Raw genomic sequence first — 26,970 nt, forward strand, 5'->3', positions numbered from 1 at the left:
TCTAATAACGAAAGTTTCAAAATTTTAACGATGATATCGTCCTCTTGTTTAAAATCTTAGGATGCAATGTAGGGAACCTGTGCTAAAACTTCTATCTTAGTCATATCAAACGTAGAGCATGTTTAAATAAAAAAAAAAAAAGTTGTGTGTGTTTTTGCCCTCTTAGTTTGGGCATGACAACAGAGCAGTGGTGGCGACACAGAGGGGAGCCGCTAGAGCGGGGTGAAGGGAAGGGGAGCGAGGGCCGTAGTGGCAGTTGCGCCGCTCGCGAGCACTGTCACGGGTGGCGTCGTGGTGGTGGCCTACGACAAATAAAAAACAGAGTCAAAATAAAAAAGTGCTTTGCTATTTTTTTTTTTTGATTTTTTCTATTTAAACTAAACCCATCTTCTTTCCTTTTTTTTAAACAATTTATATATGTATAAAGAAAAAGTATAAATAAGGTAAACTAACCCCCTGCCCTGCCTTTTTTTTTGTTCTTTTTTTAAGCTAGTTATTTATTAACAAGGAAGGAGCTTTTTTTTTTTTTTTTTATAAATTTCCTATTAGCAAATAAATATGTTCAATATGTATACACTCCTAGAACTAGAAAATAAAGTAATAAGAAATGAAATATAGAGTGCTATATGTCACAAGACTTCCCTTATATCTTCTAAACGCGATGATGGGCTTTATGGCTCGATTAGACACTCCTAATGAAACTTGATCCCTAAATGCTTCCTCAACCTACAAGCTCACAAAATACTCAAAAACATATTAGATCGTTAGTTCGAACCCGTGAAGTGGGTCCCACCGGGCATGCCAAAATGTATTGCATAAAAATGTAATCAAGGAAATAACACTAAGCAACTAATGCATATTCCTACATGATTATGAAAACCTCAAAATAATGCAAGATAAACATGTAAAAAGCATAACATGAAATCATAATGACTCAAACTACTAATGCAAACCTCATGAAATCACCAAGTGATTGATGATTTCACAATATGGGATGTGGTTGCTCACAAATCCAGCAGCATAACAATGAGGTAGATGGTAGATGATGGAAATGAGGAGAGAGCTCTCCTTTTATAGGAAAAGAGATGCAATGGACGACTAAGATTCAATGCAAGATGAATGGCTAGGATCTCTCAGGATCAATGAGGTGTCCATGAGGTGGAGGCCAAGTAGACTCTATGTGGATTAGGGTTTTTGACCATTCAAAGTGGGCAATATGCTCACACATGTGTGAGAAACCTTTGATGGTGACATGATCAATGAGGTTGAGAAGCATGGCTTCTCACACCTGTGTGAGACAACTTGACTCTCATGCCAGGGGACAAGTGTGCAAGAGGTGTGAGAAACATGGCTTCTCACACATGTGTGAGACACCTTGACTCTCATGCAAGAGGACAAGTGTACAAGAGGCATGGAAGACATGAGGGACGAGGAAAGTGTGAACATCCCTCACACATGTGTGAGCACACACTTAGGATTAAATATGAAAAGCAAGCATGATTAAGGAAGTGGGTAGGCTTAGCAAGATGGGTTAGGTGAGGGTTAAAGGTAGGAGCCATGTGCTCAAATAGGATTAAATGTAATATTTAATTCCAAGTGGTATTAGGAAAGGATTAATTAAGTAAATGAAGTACTTAATTAAAGGGAATGGGTTAGGATGCAAGGGGAAGGCTAGGATTTAAATAAACCTTAGTTTATTTAAATCAAGGTAAGGCAAATATAATTAAATAAATGAAAATTATTTAATTAAACATAGGGTAATTAAATAAATAATAAATATCTATTTAATTGACTAGGAAATGGGTTTTGGACAAATTTAGGTGTCTACAGTATGTTGATAGGAAGGCCATGAAAGGACAAGCCATTGTGGATTAGTTGGTTGAGGCATCCCTACAAAGCACAAATCCTATCTTAGCAGATACTTTGGATACACATCCTCCAAACAATGCTAGTTACATGGAAGTTTTATTTTGATGGATCATATACACATCATGGTTCAAGCACAAAATTCTACTCATCACACCTTTAGGCGTGACCATGCCAAAGTCATACAAACTATTGTTCCCATGCACAAATAATATGGTAGAATATGAAGCTTTACTTCTTGTCATAAATTAGCCTTAGAATGGAAATTGACGGCAATAGAAGTCTACAAAGATTCCTAGCTAGTCATCAATCAGGTGAATGACATGTATCAAACCAAAGATGAAAAATTTCTCCTTTATAAATACTTGGTTGATACTCTCAAGGCATGCTTTGTTCATATTACATTTGAGTAGATTCCCAGAGACAAGAATAGGGTGGTTGATGCTATGGCTACTTTGGCCTCTCTACTCCAGTTACCAGATCAACAAGAAAGATATGAGTTCTTAGTATAGGAGGTGGTTCAACCTACATTTACTCAACTGAGATCCCACATCACTTTCCTTTTAGACACTTTGAGCTCCCCTTGGTATGATTCCATTTCTGCCTACTTACACAATAACATTATGCCTTCTAACTTATACCAAAACCAAAAATGAAACTTTATCTAACAAACCTCGTGTTACACATTGATGCTTGATACATTGTATAGGAAAGATCTAGATGGTACTTTATTTAGATGTCTAGAAATTGATGAGTCTAAGATTGCTCTACAAGAGGTTAACGATGGTATTTGTGGGTCACATTCCAATGGTTTCACCCTAGCCAAAAAAACTCCTTAGAATGGGTTATTTCTAGCCCACAATGGAAAAGGATTCTATCAACTATGTCAAGACTTGTAAGAAGTGTCAGATTCACAACAACCTCCTTCATACTCCACCCTAGGAACTCAACCCATTAGCCACACCATGGCCCTTTATCAGTGGGGTTTTGACTTGATTGGTGTAATTTACCCACCTTCCTCCAGCGCACATAAATAGATCATTACAGCCATTGAAAACTTTACCAAATCAGTCAAAGCAACAGCACTCACAGACTCCATCGACACACAAATCTCTTCATTTATTCTAAACCATATCATTTTCTAGTTTGTCATACATCATGCCATCTTAACAGATAATACCTTGTACTTCAAAAACCAAATAGTTTACGAGCTATGTGAAAAGTTTCACATCATCCACCATTCATCATCAATTTACTATCCCTAAGGCAATGGCCAAGAAGAGGCCACCAATAAAAACATCATTAAAATCCTCAAAAGAGTCATCAATGACACTGATAGGGATTGGCATTAATAGTTAAATCATGCCTTGTGGGCATACAAAACAAATGTTTGAACACCTGCGAGCACCACATCTTTCTCTTTGGTCTACAGTACTAAAGCAATTCTCCCTTTAGAGGTTGAAATCCTATCTCTAAGAGTCACCCTCTATGATGTCATGTCAGATGAGGACTATAGAGAGGCCTAATTAGAACAACTAGAATTCCTAGAAGAACATCAATGCACAACACACAAACATCTTAAAGTGTATCAAAACAAACTATCCAGACACTATAACAAGAACGTGAAGCCTCGTGTTTCCAAAATGGAGATTTGGTCCTTTGAGAAAACCCCAAAAATCAGGCAACACAAGAAAAGAAAGGAAAGTGGGAGGCCAATTGGATTGACCCTTATATCATCACTGAATCTTTTGGGATAGGTGCTTACAAACTTTATGAATGTAATGGAGAAGAACTAGTTGAACCCATTAACAGTATCCATCTCAAATGGTTCTATGTCTAAAGCCTTGAAGAACTACCTCATATCTGGAAAAAAAAATCAAAACAAGAGAAAAAAAACATTCCAAAAGGAAAAAGAGAAAAAGAATCTGGTATAAAAGGAACAAGAGATACCACCTTTGGTAACCAAAAGGAGTGAGAGATGACACCTCTAGACTTTCCTAACAACAAAAGTCCTTCAATGTGAAAATACAATAGGACATGACTATAACAATAGTATCCAAGCCAAAATTGCTTGTTTGTGAGCTTTTCATATCTCCACACTACCTGGCACAATTGAGTTAATTTTACACATACCCAATTGAGAAACACTTCTGGTTACAGTTCAGTGGTTTCTTGACATTAGGAATAATTCACAACAAAGACAACCAACAAAATAGAAATGAAGGGAAGACAAGAAACATGGAGTTTGATTATGTTCTAAGATATCATAGGCACAAATTACAAGAAAATCAGTGCACATCTCAAATATCTGTCGGTACCAAATTTTTCCAACATCCATTTTAGCCTTCATAACTCCATATGTGGTCCCCATCTCCATTTTAGCCTTCATAAATTCCATTTGTAGTCCCAAAAATCCATTTCGCCTCTATTATTCCAAATATAGCTCTTTGAGCCCCCTTTTAGCCTTCACAACCCACTTTTGGTCTCCTTAACTCTCTATGTGCTCTGAAATGGCCTCGATGATCTCCATATTCCAACAAATCTCACTTTTATCCTCCTTTTACTACCACTAGATAAAAAATCATCAAAAACAATCAAAAAATATTTTAGAAATCATCAAAACAATCAAAACATATCAAAAATCATTAAAAAATAGTCAAAAAAAATTTTAAATCATAAAACAATATCTAAAATCATCAAAAATAGTCACAAAAAAATCAAACAATAAATCACAAACATGCCACAAGTATTGTCTCTAATTTAACATAAATTATTTTTGTATTTTTCAATCTGATGATCTATTAATTTCAGGTCAAGCTGGTGTCCGTCTATAATTGTTGCTCCTTCGGTACAGGTTTGCATACCTCGACCGATTTTATATGAAATCAATGGCGATGCCCCCTACATTGAAAAATATTTAAATATTTTATGGCATATTCCTTGCCATACTACTTCCAATAAAGACAATATGAAATCAATGGCGACGCCCCCTACATTGAAAAATATTTAAATATTTATGGCATATTCCTTGCCATATTACTTCCAATAAAGACAATAAACAAGCGCACCAATTAATTAATAAGAAGCATTATTATGTCTTGAAACATATCTCAGGGCTTTGGAAAATCTGGCACAATGTGGATCGTTGAAGCATCCTTGCCTCTGTTCTCTCTCACAACAATATCAAATGGGTTTTTCAACCTTATTTATGTTGCAGAGACCATGATTGATCCAACACCCTTCAACAAATATATCAATGTTATCATGAAATGTCCTTATGATCTCATGATTCATCTTTGCAATTTAAGGATAAGTTGGTAATCCGAACACCATTCGGATTACTGTAAATATCTGTCAAACTCCTTTCATCGCCACTCAACTGTGGCACAAAGTAAGTAACCATGGATTTGAGAGACTACAACAACCTCAAGCACCTTTTTAGGCCCCTAAGCACCTTTTTAGGCCCAAATACCTTTTTCAAGGCCTCCATTTGCCTTTTTAGGCCCAAAAACTTTTTTTTAAAGGTCCAATTTTGCCTTTTCAAACACAAACCCCTTTTTCAACGCTCCTTTAGCACCTTTTTAGGCCACCAAGTGTCTTTTTAGGCCCAAATTTTTTTTTTCAAAGACCTTTTATGGCCTTCCAACACCTTTTTAGGTCTCCTAGCGGCTTTTTTTAGGCCATCAGGGCCTCTTATAGGCCCAAATGCCTTTTCACTAGCATTGTAAGTATTCGTCTTGGCACACACCTAGAGAAAAATTCCAACTTTGACCTTAAGCTTGTCTATAAAGGTTATCAATATACACTGAATTTTACACTTCCTTTCCTCTTGCAATTTGTAGTTTAGCACTTTCCTACTTTTTCCACCTCATGCACTTCTGCTCTCAAAATGTTACACACATTTGTACTCATTTTCATTAAGATCTCACATCAACATTTAGTTACCACACATAAGTGAAGGTTAATCTTCCTCTAAATATCCAATCGCTCACACTTTTGTGGATGTCAACACCTTCCACATATTTCCAAAAAAATACCAAAAATATCTGCATATTCCTAAAAATACCAAAAATATCCAAATAATTCCCAAAACACCAAAAACATCCTAAACATATCAACAAAAATATCAAAAATAGAAAAGATAATAATAATCAAGATTCTTTTGATTAAATTGTCCATAAACATGAAATGAGCACCAGTCACCCATTTGCTTGCCATACAAACAACACACTTTTTTATTCTATTATGGTAGCAAAAGCAATATTACATCCAAAGCAACACCTAACAGACCACTTATGTTGGCCTCCTTCATGGAGGTGATGGGTTAGGATTTCCGGCTGGGGGCATTTCCCCTAACTTAGTCCCACAAGATGAGGCTCCTTATGTAGATACCCCTAGAAACCAAACAACATCCATTGGTATCAAGAACCTCCCACTATGCAGTTGCGCGTTCAACTGTTGCATGAATTGTCTATCCATGAACTAGGTTTCCCATTTTTGCTCCAAAGGGATCAACTAATAATATAGCCCCATATTATAGACAACTTCCCAATGTACTTTTGTAGTCCTTTGCATATCCATGAACACATTATCTACCAACTTATTTATACCCAATACAATGATCGCCCGTTGAGCCATGTCATACTCCTATTGCATCTGTTTAGTTGTCATTCTCTTGTGCTCCACATCCACTTTCATTTTACTCAGCTACTGCTACAACTGCCTCACCTTTGACTCACTAAGTAGTAAGCACTAACCACTATTGCAAATGCAATGTCATGGTGTTCATTTTTGACACCACATCCTTAAAAGATTTTGACTGCACCTACAATAACACCAATTTATTTTGTGCACTTTCCAAACTTTCTTGTGCCATCCTCAGTGAATCATGTAACCTATGTGCCTACACTCATTCAACCTAGATCCCCACATCACTCCCCTCTTCTTGTTACCATTCCACCTATAGCTCAGCTTCCAATGATCTCACTCGTGCTCGTTTTGTATTCACCACCACTTGGAGTCATCTAGCTTTTGTTTGTGCTCCATATTCACAAACTTTATCTATCATACCTAACAAAAATGTGACTTCTTGTTCTAAATTTTCTACCTAGGCTCTCTTTGTGGCTAGCATTTTTTGTAAATCCTCCACTTCACTTGTTGCTTGCACTCCACCCTCTGCCTCTAGCTATGGCTCCATTGCACTCAAAACGCCCACCTCCTCTCTCGTTAACCTTTGTCTTGGGATTTTGAGGCTAATCAACTAACTTGTTGCACTCGTCACCTCACCCACACTAACATCCTCTATTGTTCTCTGAGATTTTCCCATGGTCCTCCCCAAAGAGTCCATCTCCCTTACCTCTGTTGTTGCTTTTGGCACACTTTTTGTCACCCCAGGAGGACTACTTTCTACTTGCATCATAGGATCCTCACCCAATTCCTTGTGTAATGTTCACTATGTTTCACTCCTTGACAACATCAAAAATTTTTACAAAGGAGCTTCTTCCACCTTGACTCCCGAACCCTCATGCTATGCTTGCTTCAGCCCTACATGACTTGACTCACCTTGCTCACAAATTAGCACTTGGAGCTCAGGTTGATACATTAGTTTACTTCACATACACCGAACATGCTTTGCCCTTTTTCCTTGCCTCACCCATCCTCCCTAGCTAACATCCCCCATCTTTGCCTCCTATTGTGATTGATCTGGTGAGCCCACCATGCTTTCAAATGCACACTTACTTTGCCTCTTAAACAACTAAATCTCCCAATAGTTGTATTACCTGTCCCTTCACCATGTTTCTTTTCATTTTTGCATACTCATCTATTTATGGCCATCACTCAACATGCACTACACTTTACTAACCTTGCCACACATTCACTCTATGCAACTTGCCACACCAGTACCAAGTACACTTACCACTTTGCTCTGACATTATGGTGCCTTGATCTCCACCGATACATATCTTCCAACGTAATCACCATGCATTATGTTGCACAATTGTCACTGGCACACCTCATGGCTTGTTACTAGAATCCATAATAGCTTTATCTACAAAGAATTGAACAAACTTGACACTATTGTACACAATTGTCGGCACTACCGGTCCATAAATAATGATTTTTCTACTGTTATGAGCTTCTAGTACCTTGATGATGTATTTGACTAGAGGTACCTAGATGAAGCCATGATTTGTTATTTGTTTTTGGTTTTTACTGTTTTGATCCAATTATCCTTTGATTTTATGCATTATTGGTGTCCAGTTGTAAGTGCCTTTTCTTGTTTGGAATGACATATGTACCTCAACTAGTTTTGCATGACATCTTAGGTGAGGTTCTTTATCTGACATGTGTCTATTTGTATATGTGTTCTCATTTGTTGTGGCAATAACTTATGTTCTTAATGATTATCATATCCTTCCTATACATTATTGGTTTTTGGCCATGATTCTCAATGTGATAAAGTACTCATATTACCATAGTTGAGCTAGTGGTGGTTGTACTGTGCCACTTTTTATTTAGGAACTCAATGATGACATTTAATTTGCATCTCTTTACAAAATGTGACAATTAGCTAAATCCATCTAGTTTGAATTTCATTTTGGGTACCTTAAATAGAAATGGTTGGTACATAAATAAGAAATACACAAGCATGACTACATAACATCATCCAATAAATCGGTAATCCAACCAAGATACGACTATCAAATGGTAGACAACAACATCAACATCACTGCAAGATTTTAACACTCAAGTATTGTGGACTTTGTTTCATCACAACACCACCACCGTTTATCACACTTCATTATCCCATAATATCCATTCTACCTATTGTGTTACGTGAGCTTTGAATCTCAAAAGTTTCGGTCACTTTTCCCTTATTACCTCACACCTTTCATATCATTTGTTGCATTATGTGACCTTTGAATCTCAAAAGTTTCGGTCACTATTTCCTCGTCTCACAATTCTTTTTCTACCATTATCAATCATGTTCTATGCAGTCCTACACCCCTCATTGATGCCTTGAAGTTTCTTTGTGGCCTTTGAATATCAAATGTTGAGTTACATCTCTTCATCTTATTTCATCTCCTATTGTCATCTTTCTGTGATGTTTCTCATTACATTTCATTATATTCCTTCTTATTTATCCTACATCATTTGCATTTCTTTTTCTTTTTTTCTTTTTATACCATATTCAATTTATTTCTTTTTATACCATTTTATATTCATTTCATAATTTCATTTTCATTTTCCAATTTCCCTCTTTTCTTTTCTTATTTATTTTCTCCTCATTTCATTTTGTTATTATTGATCCGCCTCACAATAGGTGTATCATAGTCATGCTCTAGGCCATGCTTAGGAATAATATATTCAAACTAAGGACTATTTTCCCACTATGAGATGCATTTAATGTTATTAACCTAGGGATGTATACTTGAAATGGTCAGCATAGGATGTGCACTAGGTCTCTTAATGAGTCATTAAGCTTATGTTGCAGGAAAGTAAAATGCAAGGAAAAGAACTTACACTATTACTATAGGAAACTAACACACTTAATTCTATGAATACTGGAAATACAATGAAAGGATAATAAATATTCCAACTCAGTTCATCCACTATAACTATTCTCACATATGCTGTAGGAACATTCACAAAGTGCGATGCTATAGGAAGGAATTTACAACTTCTACTTACAACACTACAAATGCTTGGAAATAAATCTATTTTATTCTAATCTAATCCACCTTCCAAGTGGGCCCCCTTGGTTAGCTTCACTAAACTACTAACACAAGATAGAAGCCAAAAACTATTTCATTAGATTTCAGAAATTCATTACATAACACAGAATTGTAAAAGTTAACAGTCTATTCTCATAAACTCTTTCTTCTAACTAGCTAAACTAACACACTTGGGTCGATTCCTATATATAGGAGATCAACACTTATTCCATAACATAAAAGTAAATGACCTAGCTTTAAATCCACAGGAGAGAAAGAAGGAAATAACAACTCAAGGCAGGAAGAAGAAATAATAGCTTAGGGTAGGAATAATAAAGTTTGAACATATGCTTGCCATAAAATAAATGTAGAGAAGGAAATAAGTCTTCATAGCTCCTCCTTACTCGTTGTTGTGTCTTCTGGAACCGTAACAACTTTCCTCCACCATGGCTGCTCCTTAGTGTTCTCTTCTCCTTGAATGTTGTTGGAGCTCAACTTTTGAATTCCTCCAATCATCTTTCGGTCTTCATTAATAGGTTAGTTACAATACAGAGACACGTTTGCAAATAAATATTAATCAAATTAAATTCAAATATAAGAACACACATTTTGATAACTATATGAAATATTGCATAATATATATAATACTAGCAAAAGATGGCATAATTTCTACCCATAGGTTTATCATAGGTTCGGTAAACATAGGTCCACAAATGTTTTGACAAAGATAAAATAGAGTATCAACAAAGTGTCTTAAAACTATCATGAAATAAAGGCAATATTTGGTCTCATCATCTGCCCCTTGCTAAACTAATGCTTGTCCTCAAGCATTGCACTTCCTTGTTAATGACCTAAACTCTACAATCTCTGTGCTTCCTTTCCTGTTACTCTTGAAAGTGTAGTAAAATCCTCTAGTTCTCTCCCACACTTCCCTTCTGTGATCTTCTTGCATCTTGTCCAGTCTATCAACATTAATGTCATACAAAGGCCATAGGAGCATTGGAGGCTACATGGTTACAGGACACCACAACTCTGGTCTAGTCTGCTTCCCTAACTCTAAATATTTTGGAACCCTGTGAAGTGTTGCCTCCAAGTTGATGACACTATGTGGTTTTGACTTTTTAAGAGATTCAGGCAGTCTGGCCCATCTACTCCTAGCACCAGTCATAGCTTTCTGGAAAGCAAAGTAAGGAAAATTTTTATAATCAGCATAAACCTTAGCTCTGGCAACAAGGATCCTATCCCTTATTTCTAGATTCTTCTTTCCATAAGTTAATGTGAACCAATCCCTGAGAACTTCATCTGGCTTGCTACTCTCTGCTCTTGAAGGCGAGGGTTATGTGCTTTCCTCATCCTTATAATTATTCAGTTTCCTATCATAATTTTCTTCATTGGACATCCAGGACATGAGGGCTCTTAAGTGTATATCCCCTATGTAAAGCAAGGGATTTCATTGAGTCTCTGAAGGGATAACAAAATTATGAACATATAATTCACAAAGTAAATTATGTTGCCAAGGTGGTAGAGTCTAATATAGTCCATAAAATTCTTGTGCTAATTTGAACTTTGCATTAATATTCTTAAGATTTAACATTAATTGAAACAAAAGAAATTGTTCTTTCAAACAAAGAGCATAAACTCTTGGTGGTGGTCTACAAGCAAGGGCCTGATCAGCTAACTTGAGGGCATGGTCCATTCATTGCTTTTGGCTTGCTAACAGTTCTTTTAAATCTGCAATTTCTTCACCTTGAGATGCTATAATCTTATTCATCTTTTTCTTCTCTTCTTTCCACAAGGCCTCAACAAATAGATGTTGTCCATACAACTGAAAAAGGAGTTTCTGCAGTGTGATAGAACTATTGTCTTCTTCATGATTTATTTTCCTCTTCCTTTTTTCCTTCCATAAATGTTCTACAAAACTAGTAATCCATGTTGATTTATGGGGAACTAGGGCAGTGTTTGGATCAATCTATTCATGAACTATTTCATCCCTACATTCCTCGGTAGGATTTTCGAGAATGCTTGTAATCTCAGGATGGGGAGGAGACTGATCAAAAATAATTTGCATAGGGGATTCCATAGTGGATGTTTTAGACAAAGTAGAATCTTTAGAAACTTGCCCTCTCATGTTAGGGCTTCTCCTTACGGGGGTTTCTTCTTGCATCACAATATTTTGCCTATTTTTCCCTTTGGGTGTCTCCATTGCAGGAGTAGTTGTTGCAAGACTTTTCTTTGTTCTCTTTTGTCTTACAATTGTAGGGTTTGGCTCTTCCTTTTCCTAAATAGAGATTTCTTCTCATAGTTTATGTTTCCTCTTGGCTCTGCTAGAAGTAGGTTTCAGGGTCTCTTGCACAGGTGAAGGCACGGTCTCTTGAACAAGAATAGTTTCTTGCACATTTCCTTAGGTATTTTTGGCTTCAGCCTCTTGGGTATTTTGTTCAGTAGGCTCATTGGTGGGGACCATTTCCTCACTAGGCTATTCACTAGGGGAAGCTTGGGGTTGTAGAGTTTTGGCTTGCACAAATTCATCCCATGTCATGGGAGATATATCCCTAAGCGACCTCTATATCAGTAACTTGATTAAGGCATGATGAGTAACAGAATTATCTCTTCCTTTATGGGTCTCTTCCACACTAATACAAAGCATATTATACAATAAATTTGGAATGTTTACTTCACTGTTAAACCCCAAATGGAAGCTTCACCCTCATTGAATGTCCTTGTGAATTATGCGGCTTCCTCTTCATCATATGCAGTCAAACTCAAGAAATACCCTAGCCATTTGCATGCATTAAACCTTCTCACAACTTCTACGTCTGAGAGCAACATAGTGTGTTCCACTAGTTCTTTCCTCTGCAACTGTCCACCCATTTTCTTAACACTTTCTCTGCTTACTCTATTTTCCCCTTTTGAATTCAAGCTACTCCATTATTTTACAGACTCAACTCACACTTTGTTGTTTTAACAGGCAATTAATGTCATAACAAATTGTTATGCACAATAATATGGCTTTTAATGAAATTAAATCATGAATATGTGTGAGAATCATCTAAAAATAGGGTTTGGATCACATAAAATTTAAACACAAGTCACATCATAGCTTGACACAAAAAATCATTCAAAAATAAGGGGTACGACACCTCACTTGTGTAATTATGGCAATTAATTTTTATTAATGAAGGGAATGCGAAGATTTCAAAAAAATCTTTACGGATAAATAGAAATGTCTTTGGATATTAGTGACCTTCCCTACCTCCTGCTAAATATAGATAAGTGTCCACACTTGTCAGACCTAGTATGGGTAAGGGACTGACATAACGTCGCCATCATATAAATTATGTAGTATTAAATATAATCAACAAAATCTGTGAACTATAAGTGAATAATAATTTGAAAATGTTATACCTGTCAATCTGATTATCACACATACCAAAAAAGGTGGGAGAAGTGATATCATCATCGGCAACATCCATTAGCATCTCGCAGGGTTTATTGAAAACATAAGAAATTGATGGGGTGGAAAGTGGGTGGATGGAAGATAAAGAAATGAGATGAGGTGGATGGGTGGAAGGTAAAGAGATGAGATGGAAGGAAAAAGTGAATAGAAAAGTGAACTTTATGTGAACATAAAGTCTTTATTACGAGCATGCACAAAGAAATGTTGAAGAGCGATAGTCGAAAGGTTGACACCTTCGGATGCAAGAAGAGTTATCTGATGTATATTTGAATTTGACCACTGAAACTGCTACAAGAAGTCCTCTTTGGTTTGGGGCCATTTATATAATTAGAGTCTATGACCATTGACTAATAATTTGAAAGGTACTAGATCAATGGTAGTTAGTTGAACAACTCCATTATCAAAGACATGACTAATTTCATATGGTCGCAGCCATCTTGTCTGCAACTTTCCTGGCATATTTTTAAATCAAGAATCATATAGTAATGCTCAGTCACCAACTTGAAATTGTTTACTTATAATATGAGATTCATGCCATTGTTTTCTTTGTTTTTGTATCAGTTTAGTGCACTCTAAAGTAGATTTGTGCATTTCATCTAGAGAGTTGAGATATAGAACATGTTCTCTTTGTGCTATAGGAAGTTCAATATCCAATGTCAATGTTGTCCGTAGAGTTTTATGTTCAAATTCAATTGGAAGCATTGCTACCTTTTCGTACAGGAGCTCAAATGGTGTAAATCTTGTAGTAGTCTTCTAAGTTGTTCTGTAAGCTCAAACAGCTTCTTGTAATCTACTTGTCCAATCCTTATGATGTAGATGAACTATTTTTGTTAGGATGTTCTCCAATTCACAGTTTGTGACCTCTGCTTGTCCATTAGCTTGAGGGTGATAAGGACTAGGTTTTCGGTGCCTAATGTTAAACTATTTCATCAACTCTGAGATCATATTAGAGGTAAATTGTGCACCTTGATCAGTGACTAGCTCTTTGGGTACACCATAGCGAGTAAAAAATTCTTCATACAGAAATTCAACAACTTTTTCGTCACGAGCATTCTTCATGGCCTTGACTTCAACCCATTTTGTCAAGTAATCAATGCATACAAGAATATAGGATTTCCCATTAGATGGAGGATCAATTGGACCAATGAAGTCCATGCCCCATTTGTCAAATGGTGTTAATGTCATCTGAGGATTAAGAGGCATTTCATCTATTCTTGTTGGTCGACCCATCCTTTGATACTTGTCACACTTCCTTGTATAGTTGGTTGCATCTTTGTGAAGTGTAGGTCAATAATAACTAGTTATCAAGATTTTCAAGGCTATTCTTTTTGTTGCAAAGTGTCCTCTACATGGTTCATTCTGACATGCATGTAGAATATCATATGTCTCATCTTCTCTCACACATCTTCTCATAACTTGATTAGGTCCAATGTAGAACAAGAGATTATCTATCCCAGAAGAAACGAAAACTTTTCTCTACAAGCAGCTCCTTTTCCTTGTAAGAAAAATGTTCTGGTATTTTATTAGCTGCAATGTAGTTAGCAATATCTGCATGCCATGGAGTTTGAAAAGTAATATGAAATAAATATAGTGTCAGTATCATCATGATGGATTCTTGATAAATAATCAGCTACAACATTGGCTTTTCCAAGCTTATCAAAAATAGTTATATCAAATTCTTGCAATAACAGTAACCATCTTGCTAATCTACTTGTTATAGCAGGTTTATTCATGAGATATTTAATTGCTACATGATCAGTATGAACAACTATGGAATAGCTAGTTATGTAATGCCAAAATTTGTTCAGGGTATAAACTACTACTAACAATTCTTTTTCTGTCACTGTGTAATTTAATTCTAGTCCATGAAGGCTCTTGTTGATATAATAGATTGCATTTTCAAGATTTTGGGATTGTTGTGCTAGAATTGCACCTATGGCATAATCAAAGGCATTTGTATATATGTGAAAAGGTAAATTCCAATCAGGGCCTTGTAAGATTGGGGCTATAGTCAGAAGTTTCTTAAGCTGCAAGAAGGCTTCATCACATTCAGATATCTAACTAAATTTAGCTTCTTTTGTGAGTAAATTGTACAAAGGACTAGCTATTTTGTTGAAATTTTTTATGAAGCATCTGTAATATCCAGCATGGCCTAGAAAATATCTTACATCTTTTGACTTTGTAGGTATGGGCAATGTTTGAATTACCTCTATCTTAGTTGGATCCACTTGTATTCTTGTAGTTGATATGAAATGACCAAGTACCACGCCTTCCTGCATGAGTATGAAACACTTTTCACTATAAATGCTAAATTATATTCTTGAAACCTTACCAAAACCTTTTCAAGATTCACCATTGCTTCTTCAAAAGTGACTCTGAATGTTGTGAAGTCATCCATGTATATTTCCATACAATCATGTGATATATCAACAAAGATGCTAATAATTGCTCGTTGAAATGTTGCAAGAGCATTACATAGACCAAATGGTAAAATTGAGTATGCAAAAGTACCTCATGGACATGAAAATGTGGTTTTGTCTTGATCTTCAGGAGTAATACTGATTTCGTTATAACCATTATACCCATCTAGAAAAGAGAAATACTTCTTTCCAGCTAGTGTGTATAGAACTTGGTCTATGAATGGTAAAGGAAAGTGATCCTTTTTGGTAGCCTTGTTCAATTATTTTTAATCTATACAAATTCTCCATTTTCCTCCTTTTTTAGGCACTATGAGCAAGGGTGACACCCATCTACTATTAGATACAGGATAAATAAAACCAACATCAAGCAATTTTTGTAATTTAGTTTTAACTATTTCTCTAAGGCTTGGATTTATCCTTCTTTGGGGTTGACGAAGTGGTAGACAACTTTCATTGATGTATATCCTATGAGTTCACAGTGTAGGACTCAATCCTGTCATATCACTATAGTCCCATGCAAAGGCCTTTTCATGCCTTTGAAGAACTATTCCATCTGTGTGGGTGTTAATTTGGGATTAACATGGAGATTATGACCTTTGGTCAGTTCAACAGTAGCGGTAGACTCTATCATAGCAGCTTCAAAGATTGGACTTGCTTCTAATTCACAAGGTAAGAGTGGATAAAGAATTTCAAGTTCTTTGAGAAAAGGACAATTCTTATCACATTCCTCATATGTGATTAATTCCAACACAAAACTTTCAGATACATCTTTTTCTACCACACAACTATTAGTGAGGATACTCTAAAAGTATTGAATCTTCCTCTTGCAATTTTAGAAAAGATTGTCTGTGTAACATCATGAGTTGTACTATAGAGTTTAACTCTTCTTCTTCATCCCCTAAATTTGGCCAAATAGATGTGCTTAAATCTGATAATGGTTGGGCTGGAGGATATAAATCAAATTTCTTTGTTGCTTAGCCATTTGAGATGGTCATATTTCCTGATTTGCAACTTATATTTGCATCAGCTATGGCTAACCATGGTCTACCTAGGATGATAGGGTAACCGGATAGATTAACTTTGGGGGATAAAATCATGAAGTCTACAGGATATTCTAGAGAATCTAAGGTTACAACTATGTTTTCTATCATCCCATCAAGGGTAACATTAGAACTATCTACAAATTGTAAAATTGTTGGTGTAGCCCTTAGTCCTTCTATTTTCAACTTCTTCATAGTATCCTTGGTCATAACAATCATAGCAGCTCCAAGATCTATTAAAGCATTTTTAACAAACCAACCATTTATAGTAACATTCACTACTAGACTTCCTGGATCAGAATATTTTGATGTGATCAATTTTCTTAGAATAATGTCAGCCAATTGTCCCGCAACATGGACTATAGTGGGGTACTTTTTCTTCTCTCTAGGTTTCTTCAAGCAAACTTCCCTAATAGCTTTTCCATAAAATGGAACATCCTTAATGGCTTGAAATAGGGGTATTTAGACATGTATGTTTTTTAGCTAATCAATAATATTAAAAGGTTGTTCCTCTGTTTGTTCAGGTTTCTTTTATATCAGCTTTTTTGGAAAAGGAGGTTCCACTATTGGTTGAACTTGGGTTGACATAGTAACATTGGTTGAGTCAACGGTTTCAACAACTAATGGTTCTGATGTTGTAGGAGGGTCTGGTATTTCAATTATAAGAGGCAGTTTAGGTGTTGGTAAAGTCGTACCAGATCTCAGATGTATATCCGCAACACCCAAAGCATAAGTAAGATACTGTTGAGCATCAACACTATACATGGGTTGCTGTGGTTGTTGGCTATTTGGGTTTGGCTGAGGTTGTGCAGGCAACTGGTTTGCTTTTGAGGTCTAGGATTTGTACGTGGTAGCATTAGAGCGAGTTGCTGAACTGGAGGTGGTAATTGTGGAGCACCAGTATTTTGGTTAGGCCATTATTGAGATCCCCTCCATTGGTTTGTAGACTGTCAATTCCCTTGGGGTGGTTGCCATTGGTTCTATTGGTTTTTCTAGTAGTTCTTTTAGTTCTTCCATTGGTTACTCTATTGGTTAGGCCAATGTGCTTGGGAATTTTGAGGCCATTGGGATTGTTGCTAGTTGTTTTGCCCAGCATTGTTCCAATTAGGTTGATATTGTGGAGGACCTTGGGGATTATGGTTTTTCCATTGATTACCATATGAATTTGAATTTTACAAGGGGTCCTAAGGCATACCTTGATGTTGGGCCCATGGTCGGTGTTGAGCAACAAAGAGTGCTTGCTCATCATCTCCATCTATCTTGACATACTTAGTTGGAAGATGTTGGTTCTCCATGCTTACAATCAGTTTACATTGGCAATCCTTCTTTTGCTTTTGACAATGAGGGCAACATTTAGCTAGTTGTAACTCAGCTTTTGCATACTTCTTCTTTGTATTCATTGTGTTCAAATGTGTAGCGACATCGTTGATGATGTCTTGTTTGAAATTTGACAATAGGTTAGATATCTCGAGCTTTGAATATCTTGACTGATTCCTTTAGTGACTACGGAACAAGGTCCTCAACCTTTCTTCATGGTTGACCTTGAATAGTTCTGACAAATCTTCTTAAGGTCCTCCCAAGAAGCTTGATATACATCACCACCAGCCATCAGGTCTAATGCTTCTAGACAGTCATCATTCACACCTCTTAGAAAGACTAGCTTTTGTGAATCCTCGGACAACACATGCTAAGGGTTCTTTTGCAGTGTATATAAGAAACCTGAAACATAGTCTTCCAATGTTTCTTCCTACTTCTGAGATATCCTAAAGACATCATCTCCTCTTGAACCAAATGCTTTGTAATACTCTTTATACTTATCCATAAATAGAGTTTACATTTCATCCCAACTTCCTGCTACATTAGCTCCTAAGCCCATGAACGATCGTAGAGTTGATTCTTTCAATGTTGCTGGAAATAATTTAAGTTTATGGGCATTAGTTTTGTAGTCAAAACTACGACAAAGTATGTCAAATTCAAACAAGAAAGTATCAAGGTCTTCAGTTGCAAGGCCATAGAACTTTGGAAGGGTAGCTGCAGGTATATTCTTGAGATTATCAGTATTTTCAAGGCTTGGGAGAGGAAATGGAAAAGTAAGTTGTGCCATGACTTGAGGTATTAGATTATGAGGTTGTTGCTGAAAAGGGACATTGGGTACTGGATGATTAACAACTGGTGGATTCAGAGCAGTGTTATCAAGAAAACTGGCTAATACTTTAGTGAAAGGTTAAAGACTGCTTGTATCTATTGGTTCAGCTCTTGATGATGATGTTGTGGGAAAAATAGGGCTTGCGTCTTCAAAAGGTAACTCAACTTCTTCTTCTTCAATTTCTTCATTCAAATTAATAGACTCACGTGGAAGAAATCTACCATACTCATCTCGTCATCTTCCTCTTTGATGCATGCAATTAAACTTTTCACACTGGTGAAAGACACTTCAAACTAGAGATTTCTCAAAAAACTTATCTAAGAACTATGACTCAAAAATGCTCCTAGCTTGATACCATCCCTGGCAATGATGCCAAAAATGATCTGCCTCACAATAGGTGTATCATAGTCATGCTCTAGGCCATGCTTAGGAATAGTATATTCAAACTAAGGACTATTTTTCCCACTATGAGGTGCATTTAATCTTGTCAACCCAGGGATGTATACTTGAAATGGTCGACATAGTATGTGCACTATGTCTCTTAATGAGTCACTAAGCCTATGCTGCAAGAAAGTAAAATGCAAGGAAAAGAACTTACACTATTGCTGCAGGAAACTAACACACTTAACTCTATGAATACTGGAAATACAATGAAAGGATAACAAATATTCCAACTCAGTTCATCCACTATAACTATTCTCACATATGTTGCAGGAACATTCACAAAGTGCAATGCTACAGGAAGGAATTTACAACTTCTACTTGCAACACTACGAATGCTTGGAAATAAATTTATTCTATCCTAATCTAATCCACCTTCCAAGTGGGCCTCCTTGGTCGGCTTCACTAAACTACTAACACAAGATAGAAGCCAAAAACTATTTCATTAGATTTCAAAAATTCATTACATAACACAGAACCGTAAAAACACAACTATAAAAGTTAACAGTATATTCTCATAAACTCTTTCTTCTAACTGGCTAAACTAACACACTTGGGTTGATTCCTATATATAGGAGATCAACACTTATTCCATAAAAAAAAAGTAAATGACCTAGCTTTAAATCCGCAGGAGAGAAAGAAGGAAATAACAACTCAAGGCAGGAAGAAGAAATAACGACTTAGGGTAGGAATAATAAAGCCTAAACATCTGCTCACCATAGAATAAATGCAAAGAAGGAAATAAGTCTTCATAGATCCTCCTTACTCATTGTCATGTCTTCTGGAACCGTTACAACTTTCCTCCACCGTGGCTACTCCTTAGCATTCTCTTCTCCTTGAATGTTGTTGGTGCTCAACTTTTGAATTCCTCCAATCATCTTTCAATCTTCATTAATAGGTTAGTTACAATATAGATACATGTTTGCAAATAAACATTTATCAAATTAAATTCAAATATAAGGACACACATTTTGATAACTATATGAAATATTGCATAATATATATAATACTAGCAAAAGATGGCATAATTTCTACCCATAGGTTTATCATAGGTTTTGTAAACATAGGTCCACAAATGTTTTGACAAAGATAAAACAGAGTATCAACAAAGTGTCTTAAAACTATCATGAAATAAAGGCAATATTTGGTCTCATCAATTATCATCTCATTTTCTCTCATTAACCCATCTTATTGCATTACATTCTTATTGTGTTACATTTTCATTATCATTCATTTTCGTTTACATTCTCATGTTCATTATTGTTTCACTATTTCACTCTTCCTCATTTATTGTACATCATCATTGTCTTTCATCACATATTATTTTTATTACATCCACCCATTTCATTAATTTTGGTCATCATTTTCAATTTATATTACATATTATTATTAAAACACTTCCATTACCATTTGTTCCATTATCCTATTTTTCAAGTTATTTCATTACATCACATTTCATTTATACACTTCATTCTACATTCATTATCCACATATCATCTCATTACATTAAGCATCTATCCACTACATTAATCATACACATAACTACATTAATCATCCACATTACATCAACATCAATGACTATCATATAAATAAAATCACAAAATCACATACACCCATCCATGACATCAAATATATAAAGTCCATGATACAAAGGTGCAGAAGTCCAAACATCACAAACCTCGAATAATTGTACATCAAAAAGATTGAATCATCATACATCAAAAGGTCATCATCATAAATGATACACATGATAAGCCAAAAATATACAATACAACATGATACACAAATCACTATTGTGTCTCACCACCTGCATCATCTATGTGTCTTTGATTAGGAGGTGCCTAATCATTGGGGTCACTCATCCCATCTCGTGGAGCCTGATTTTCTAGATTCATAGCATGTGTTATAAGAATAGATGAGGTCACCTAACTAATAGTCACCCCATTTTTCCTTAGCGGTGGTGGAGATGGAGGCCTCGGTGCCATCGAGGCTATAAATGCCTGTATTGTACTAGTCAACTGGGTAATTTGTATCCCAATCAATCCAACGTGTGTCTACATGGCACTCATACAAGTCTCCATATTTGATAGCCCATCCGATCTCACCAGCAGTGGCACTGGTGCTACAAAAACCCCGTGGATGCACCTATAGCTATGAGCTTTGCGCCCCTGTGATAGGAACTTGTACATGTGGCCTTTGTCTCTTGAAAAACTAAACATCATCTAATAACATGGTCTTGGTATGAGCTAGCCTACCTGTACCCAAATCAATTGTCCTCCTGCTTAGCCCTGCACTACTACTTGTGCCACCTCTCATCACCACCCTGCCTTGCCCATGGACTTCTCTAGGTCTATCTGCTCCAACATCCCCTGGCCTCTACACTAGGCCTTGTACAAGAATCCTCTTTTGTGGCAACGCTACTGCCTTGCCTCGACCCCCATATCTCTCCCTCACTCTGGCTCTGCCTCTCCCCACCCACCCTCATCATCATCATCCTTTCTGCCACTAGACTCCTCTATCTTAGGTATTGGCTCTACGGGATATGTGTACCTTGGGAAGGGATGCTCTTTGAACCATCGAACATAGTCCCCCTCTATCCTTGCATCTCCCTCCTAATCCCTTAAATCCCATGCCTGTGGAGTCTCTATCATCTACATAAATGCCTCCTGATACACCTCATACTCCAATGTCAGACCTCATACGAACCTCTCTACCTGAACTCGAGCATAATGAGCCACCCCATAGGGTATCCCTTCGACAATTAAACTATTAGACTACCCGCCTAAATAAGAATCTCTTAATCACCACAAGGATCCAGTCGATCAAATATCAAGGAACAAAGAAATAGACCATCTCATCATCATCCTTTTCACATGGCTTTGTAAATCTATATAGTATCCACATGACCTCATCGAGGCCATCCAACACACACTGCCAGTACTCTATCTTTCCCAAATGGGGTTGGATGATCACACCTGAATACACATTAATGTAGGGCACATCTTGTGACTGTTGATGCACATATATCAGTTTGGTAATGGGAAGATGCTCCCATGTCCATATCTACCCTAATACAACCCTTTCTAGTAGTGAAGCAACCCTCGAATACACTACTTGTTGTAAAACATGATATAAGTCAGCTAATATGCAACTACCCCATAAAAATCTCTGCAATCAATCGATCATATCCTAAATGATATGACCCCATCCAACCAAACATCTGCATCCTCACCTATCTGGCAAAAGAAACCCTCCTATCAATTTGGATAACACCATAGGCAACATCTCATACTACAACATCTGGAACCATGGCATACTATCATCCCCAATACCATCATCCCAAAACACATCTCTGATAATGTTTTCCCACAATTGGTCTGATCATAATAGACTAGATCCCCAATGGTAGGGATCTAGAGAATCCTGTATACATCCTCAAATGTAATTGTCATTTCTCCTAGGGGCATGTGAAAAGTGTTGTGGTCTACGTGCCACCGCTCGGCCATAGCTGTTAATAATCCTCTGTTCACCTAGAACTGAGGCATCTAAAGAAGGTATGTAAACTCGCATCTATCAATCACCTATCAATCGATCACTGATAATCTGTTAATGGAATCTAGTGGCCATGGATATAATCTTTGTACCATGAGCTTACACCCATGTACCTGTTTCACCAAACAACCAAATAATGACATCATTTTTTCATTACAAGTGATTGTCCTACATCAATAAAAAATGATCATCTATCTATCCAACTAATGGTTCTATCTCGAACCATTTATTTGTCCTACTCTATATCTGGAGACAGATGTGATTGTTTTCCCTACTATGTATCCTGAGGGGGCACTTTTTCCATCTATCCCATATCACCTGATTGATTTTACATATCACTTTGTGACATCCATTCCCTATTATTTTGCTTTGTTATGTGGCATCGTCCCTAAGGTGACTCTAGGCCCATCAATTACACACTAGGACTCTATTCTGTGCTCTGAACAATGTTATACACATTTGAACCCAACTATCTGGTCATTCTGCTATCAAACAAACCCAAATCTAGCTATATGCGTTATTTAAGGCACCAAAAGCATTGCAAGATTCCTTCATGTTATTTCATCAACCATATGTGCTATTCCATAAGGTGTTAGTGCTATAAAAGTCAAATGCGCTATTACACCTATCGCATGATTTGTTCCCTTAAACGGATGTGCCATGACAATCCTAAGTGCTATTAAACTAAACATACATGCTATTGAATTAATTGTATACACTATCAGACTCTAAAGCACCACTGGGTTCATCATATGTGCTATCTTATCCCATGGATGTGCTATCAACAACAAAAACACTATATTCCCCTACATATGCGCTACCAAAGCAAAACCCTGCTTATGAAAATTCATCGCCTATGATCCATCTACCTTAAAATGTATATGCACTATTATACGTTATCATATGTGCTAAAGAATATTTTAAATGTGCTACAGAATGCAAAAGTACTATAAAACCCACTACAGCCTATCCCTATGCATTGTTTCACTATGTCAATACAATTTCAAATACGTTATTCCACGTCATAGATGCGCTACTAAAGGCTAGAAAAGTGCTAAAATATTTTAAATGCACTAAAATAAACTTTGAATGTGCTAAAGCATTGGATCGAAGCATTTATGGGGCTAATTCGCACAAAAACCTTAAAAATTCATGCAAAAATTTATAATTTTAAAATTATGAAAGATCTCGATGACTTACTAGGGTACCATAGTCGGTCAAACACTCGTATCAATGACCCCTCTCGAATCTATGCTCTTGCAATGAGACAACCATCCTCACTAGCTCAGAGCTCCAAGACAAAAAAAAGTGAAAAGGGAGTGTAACAATGAAATGGGTAAAATGTCTTTTGACCTATTTAACCCTCCCTCGGGGCAGTTTTATGCCATTTTTCAACATTCTATGCCCAAATTAATGCCTTTTGACCTATTTCTTCGACTTGGGTATTATTCCATTTCAACTTAAACATATATGTCAACCTAAGTCTACTGTCAAACTTTATCATCAACAATTTTTCAATAATCAAATTGGAATCTCCCATATTGCCAATCATTTTTTTTCCAATTTAATTTCTTAGGGGGCATTATAACCTACATCAAATTGAGGCATCACAATTTTCCAAACATAAAAAAATGTTCTACCCTAGCCAATTTCAACAACAATCAAATGAACTGGGCATTCAAGCAAATTATTTTGAACAAAGGATTTCAAACAACACAATATCAACAATCAGACATCGTATCAACGTCGGCAATCAAACATCAAATTATCAACATAACGTCATCAATCAAACATTTAATCATAAAAAATTGGCTAAAAAAATAATTCAAAAAATCAAGATAGTCTTTGAACAAAGGGGCATTTGTAGACACCCTAAAATTGGCAAAGACCTAAAGCAATGAGAATTTTGATCAAACAACGAAAATTAAAGACAAAATCAAATAATAGAGGAAAATAACATACTTTCAAATCAATGGTAACATCAAGTTATTTGAGCGATTAATTAGAGGAAAATAACATACTTTCAAATCAATGGGAGCATCAAGTTATTTGAGCAATTAATCAATCAATCACCTATCAAATCTAAAAGGACCAAAATCACTTTAAAAAGAGAGAAAACAATTCATAAAATCATTAAAAAAAGAAGAAGGAAAAAGGTAAAGACAAAGGTTGAAAGTAAATGCGACATTTTAATAAATCAACAAAAGCCATTTATCCTCTCAGAAGTGAAAATCCTCCTTTTTAAAATTAAAAGAATTGAAAAATCCTTATTTATCCTCACAAACTAAGTCTGTTGGACTTTTCCTCTTGGTGCCTTTTGAGATATTTTTGTTTTTACCATTATCCTCTAGTGAAAAGTAAAATCCTAATCCTTACCCCAACCCCCTCCTAAAATGCTATAAATAGTAGGAAAAATCAAGAGCAAAAGGACCCAAGTTTGTAGGCATCCATACTATAGGCATTTAGAGCTATCATTTAACATGATTGTTGTTGAGAATTAATGTCATTTTAACATCATTTTGATATCTATTTAGCATTTTTTAGCATTATTTTAGTATTATGCATGGACATATCATAGCATTTTAGTGTTATTATCTTCATATAATTGGCATTTCATAGAGATCTCCTATAGACTTACCTAGATTTGCATTAATAGCATACTCTTGTTCTAGAACTATCACTAAGGTATTGGTTTGAGAGAAATTTTAGTAGTTGTAGTTAGGGAAATATGAGATGTTCATGTAGTTTGTATTTAATAGTGAATTCTTGGGTCTAAATTAGTTCATTGTTATTTTGGTTACACTTTGCATTGAAGTCTCGTGAATACGTGATTCTATTGTGTACATAGAATATTCAAAAAATTATATTCAAAAGCTTATATTTGGATTGATGATTTTTCATCATATGTTGTCATCAATGCCAAAGGGGGAGATAAGTAGAAATAAAAGTTTTGTTGGAACCTAAATGCACTATTTATGTGTTGTATTGATCATATGTTTTGTCATTGATGATAGTGTATATTTATGTAATCAAGACAAACAAAGATTTTGTATATCGTAGGGTAATTATTGGAGTACTGAAGTTAGCATATAACATGGTAAACTATGAGAGTTTAGTTTTGTATAGAAGGATGACTATAGATATCATATATATGTTTGTTGGATTTTATATTTAGTTATAGATAAGTTCCATATCATTTGGTGAAGGTTGGTAAGTAGGTCAATGCATAATAAATATTGATCGAGATAGTTTATGACATATGTGATATATCTTATCAGCAAGGTGGAAATAACATCACAAACTTAGTTTGTGGTAGAATAAATATTCATTCACCTACATTTGTGATACAAAGGCTTAAGATTTATTCTGGAATGGTCACTATTGTGAATCACACAATATGTTTTGCTAGCATCCGACTAGGTTAATGAAATACACTTTTCTTTATATTAAAATGTATTAATTGGATTATATTGTGTGAACCTTAATATAATCATAGTAAAGATGCTTATGAAGATCTGTATGCCTTAGTGTAGTCTCATGTTATTAATTGTACTCTGGGGGAGCTTTAACATGTTGGCCCAATTAATTATTTGGAAGGTATAAAGAAAATATGTTTTCCTTGGTTGTAAATCGTCATATATATTGTATATGGTCAAAGAATGAAAAATTAAAGGTTGGATGATAAGAGAAAAGTAAAGATCGACTTGGTTGATTATGTTTGGGCTTCAAAGAATTTGTTTTGGTAAGTAAGTTGCGAATCAATCAATTCACTTGATTTTGATATGTTATCCTGAAGTTTTATCTTCATAGTTGCTAGAGCAATTTAGACAGTGGACCTAGTTGTTTCTTTATTAACCTTTAACAAGGTCAGAACCTTTTAAGTAATAGATATTTTTTCTCTAACAAGGATTGTTTTAATTGAATCCTAACATCACCATATCATTTCATAAGGAACATGTATATTAGTACACTATCTTACAGGTGCTATCCTCGCTAGGGTTTTCCCTCTAATCAAAGGTTTCCCTTGTTGGAAATATTCAAGACTAAGCTAGGTTAATGAGAGGGGAGGGGTGAATCAATAACTTCTAAAATTTTATCAATTTCAAAACTTAATTGCAATAATCCAATAACCATATATATGATTTAATTGCATGCATGAGATACTGAAAATATAAAACATTCACAACACTTGAACACAATGATTTGGTGACCTAGAAACCTTCCAAAAAGAAAGTAAAATTGGGTTGGGGATGATACCCACAAAACTTCAATACTATAGCACAAAGTTGGCCAGTTAAGGCTTACATTGATCACTTCTAATTATTTGCCCTAT

At 35.8% G+C, this 26,970-nt stretch overlaps 1 protein-coding gene across 1 annotated transcript in view; it reads right to left on the minus strand.

The window, feature by feature from the left end:
* Window positions 1–212: 212 nt before the first annotated feature.
* LOC149540612 (uncharacterized) overlaps window positions 213–26,970 on the minus strand; it is a 38,942-nt gene continuing 12,184 nt past the window's right edge. Inside the window, exon 4 of the mRNA XM_089802721.1 lies at window positions 213–302. Coding sequence (XP_089658847.1) covers window positions 213–302 — 90 coding nt within the window. The remainder of the gene's footprint in view (window positions 303–26,970) is intronic.

This window comes from Cupressus sempervirens, chromosome 9 (genome assembly GCF_028749045.1).
Source record: "Cupressus sempervirens isolate cs-2001-9-10 chromosome 9, ASM2874904v1, whole genome shotgun sequence".
In the NCBI taxonomy this organism is placed as follows: domain Eukaryota; kingdom Viridiplantae; phylum Streptophyta; class Pinopsida; order Cupressales; family Cupressaceae; genus Cupressus; species Cupressus sempervirens.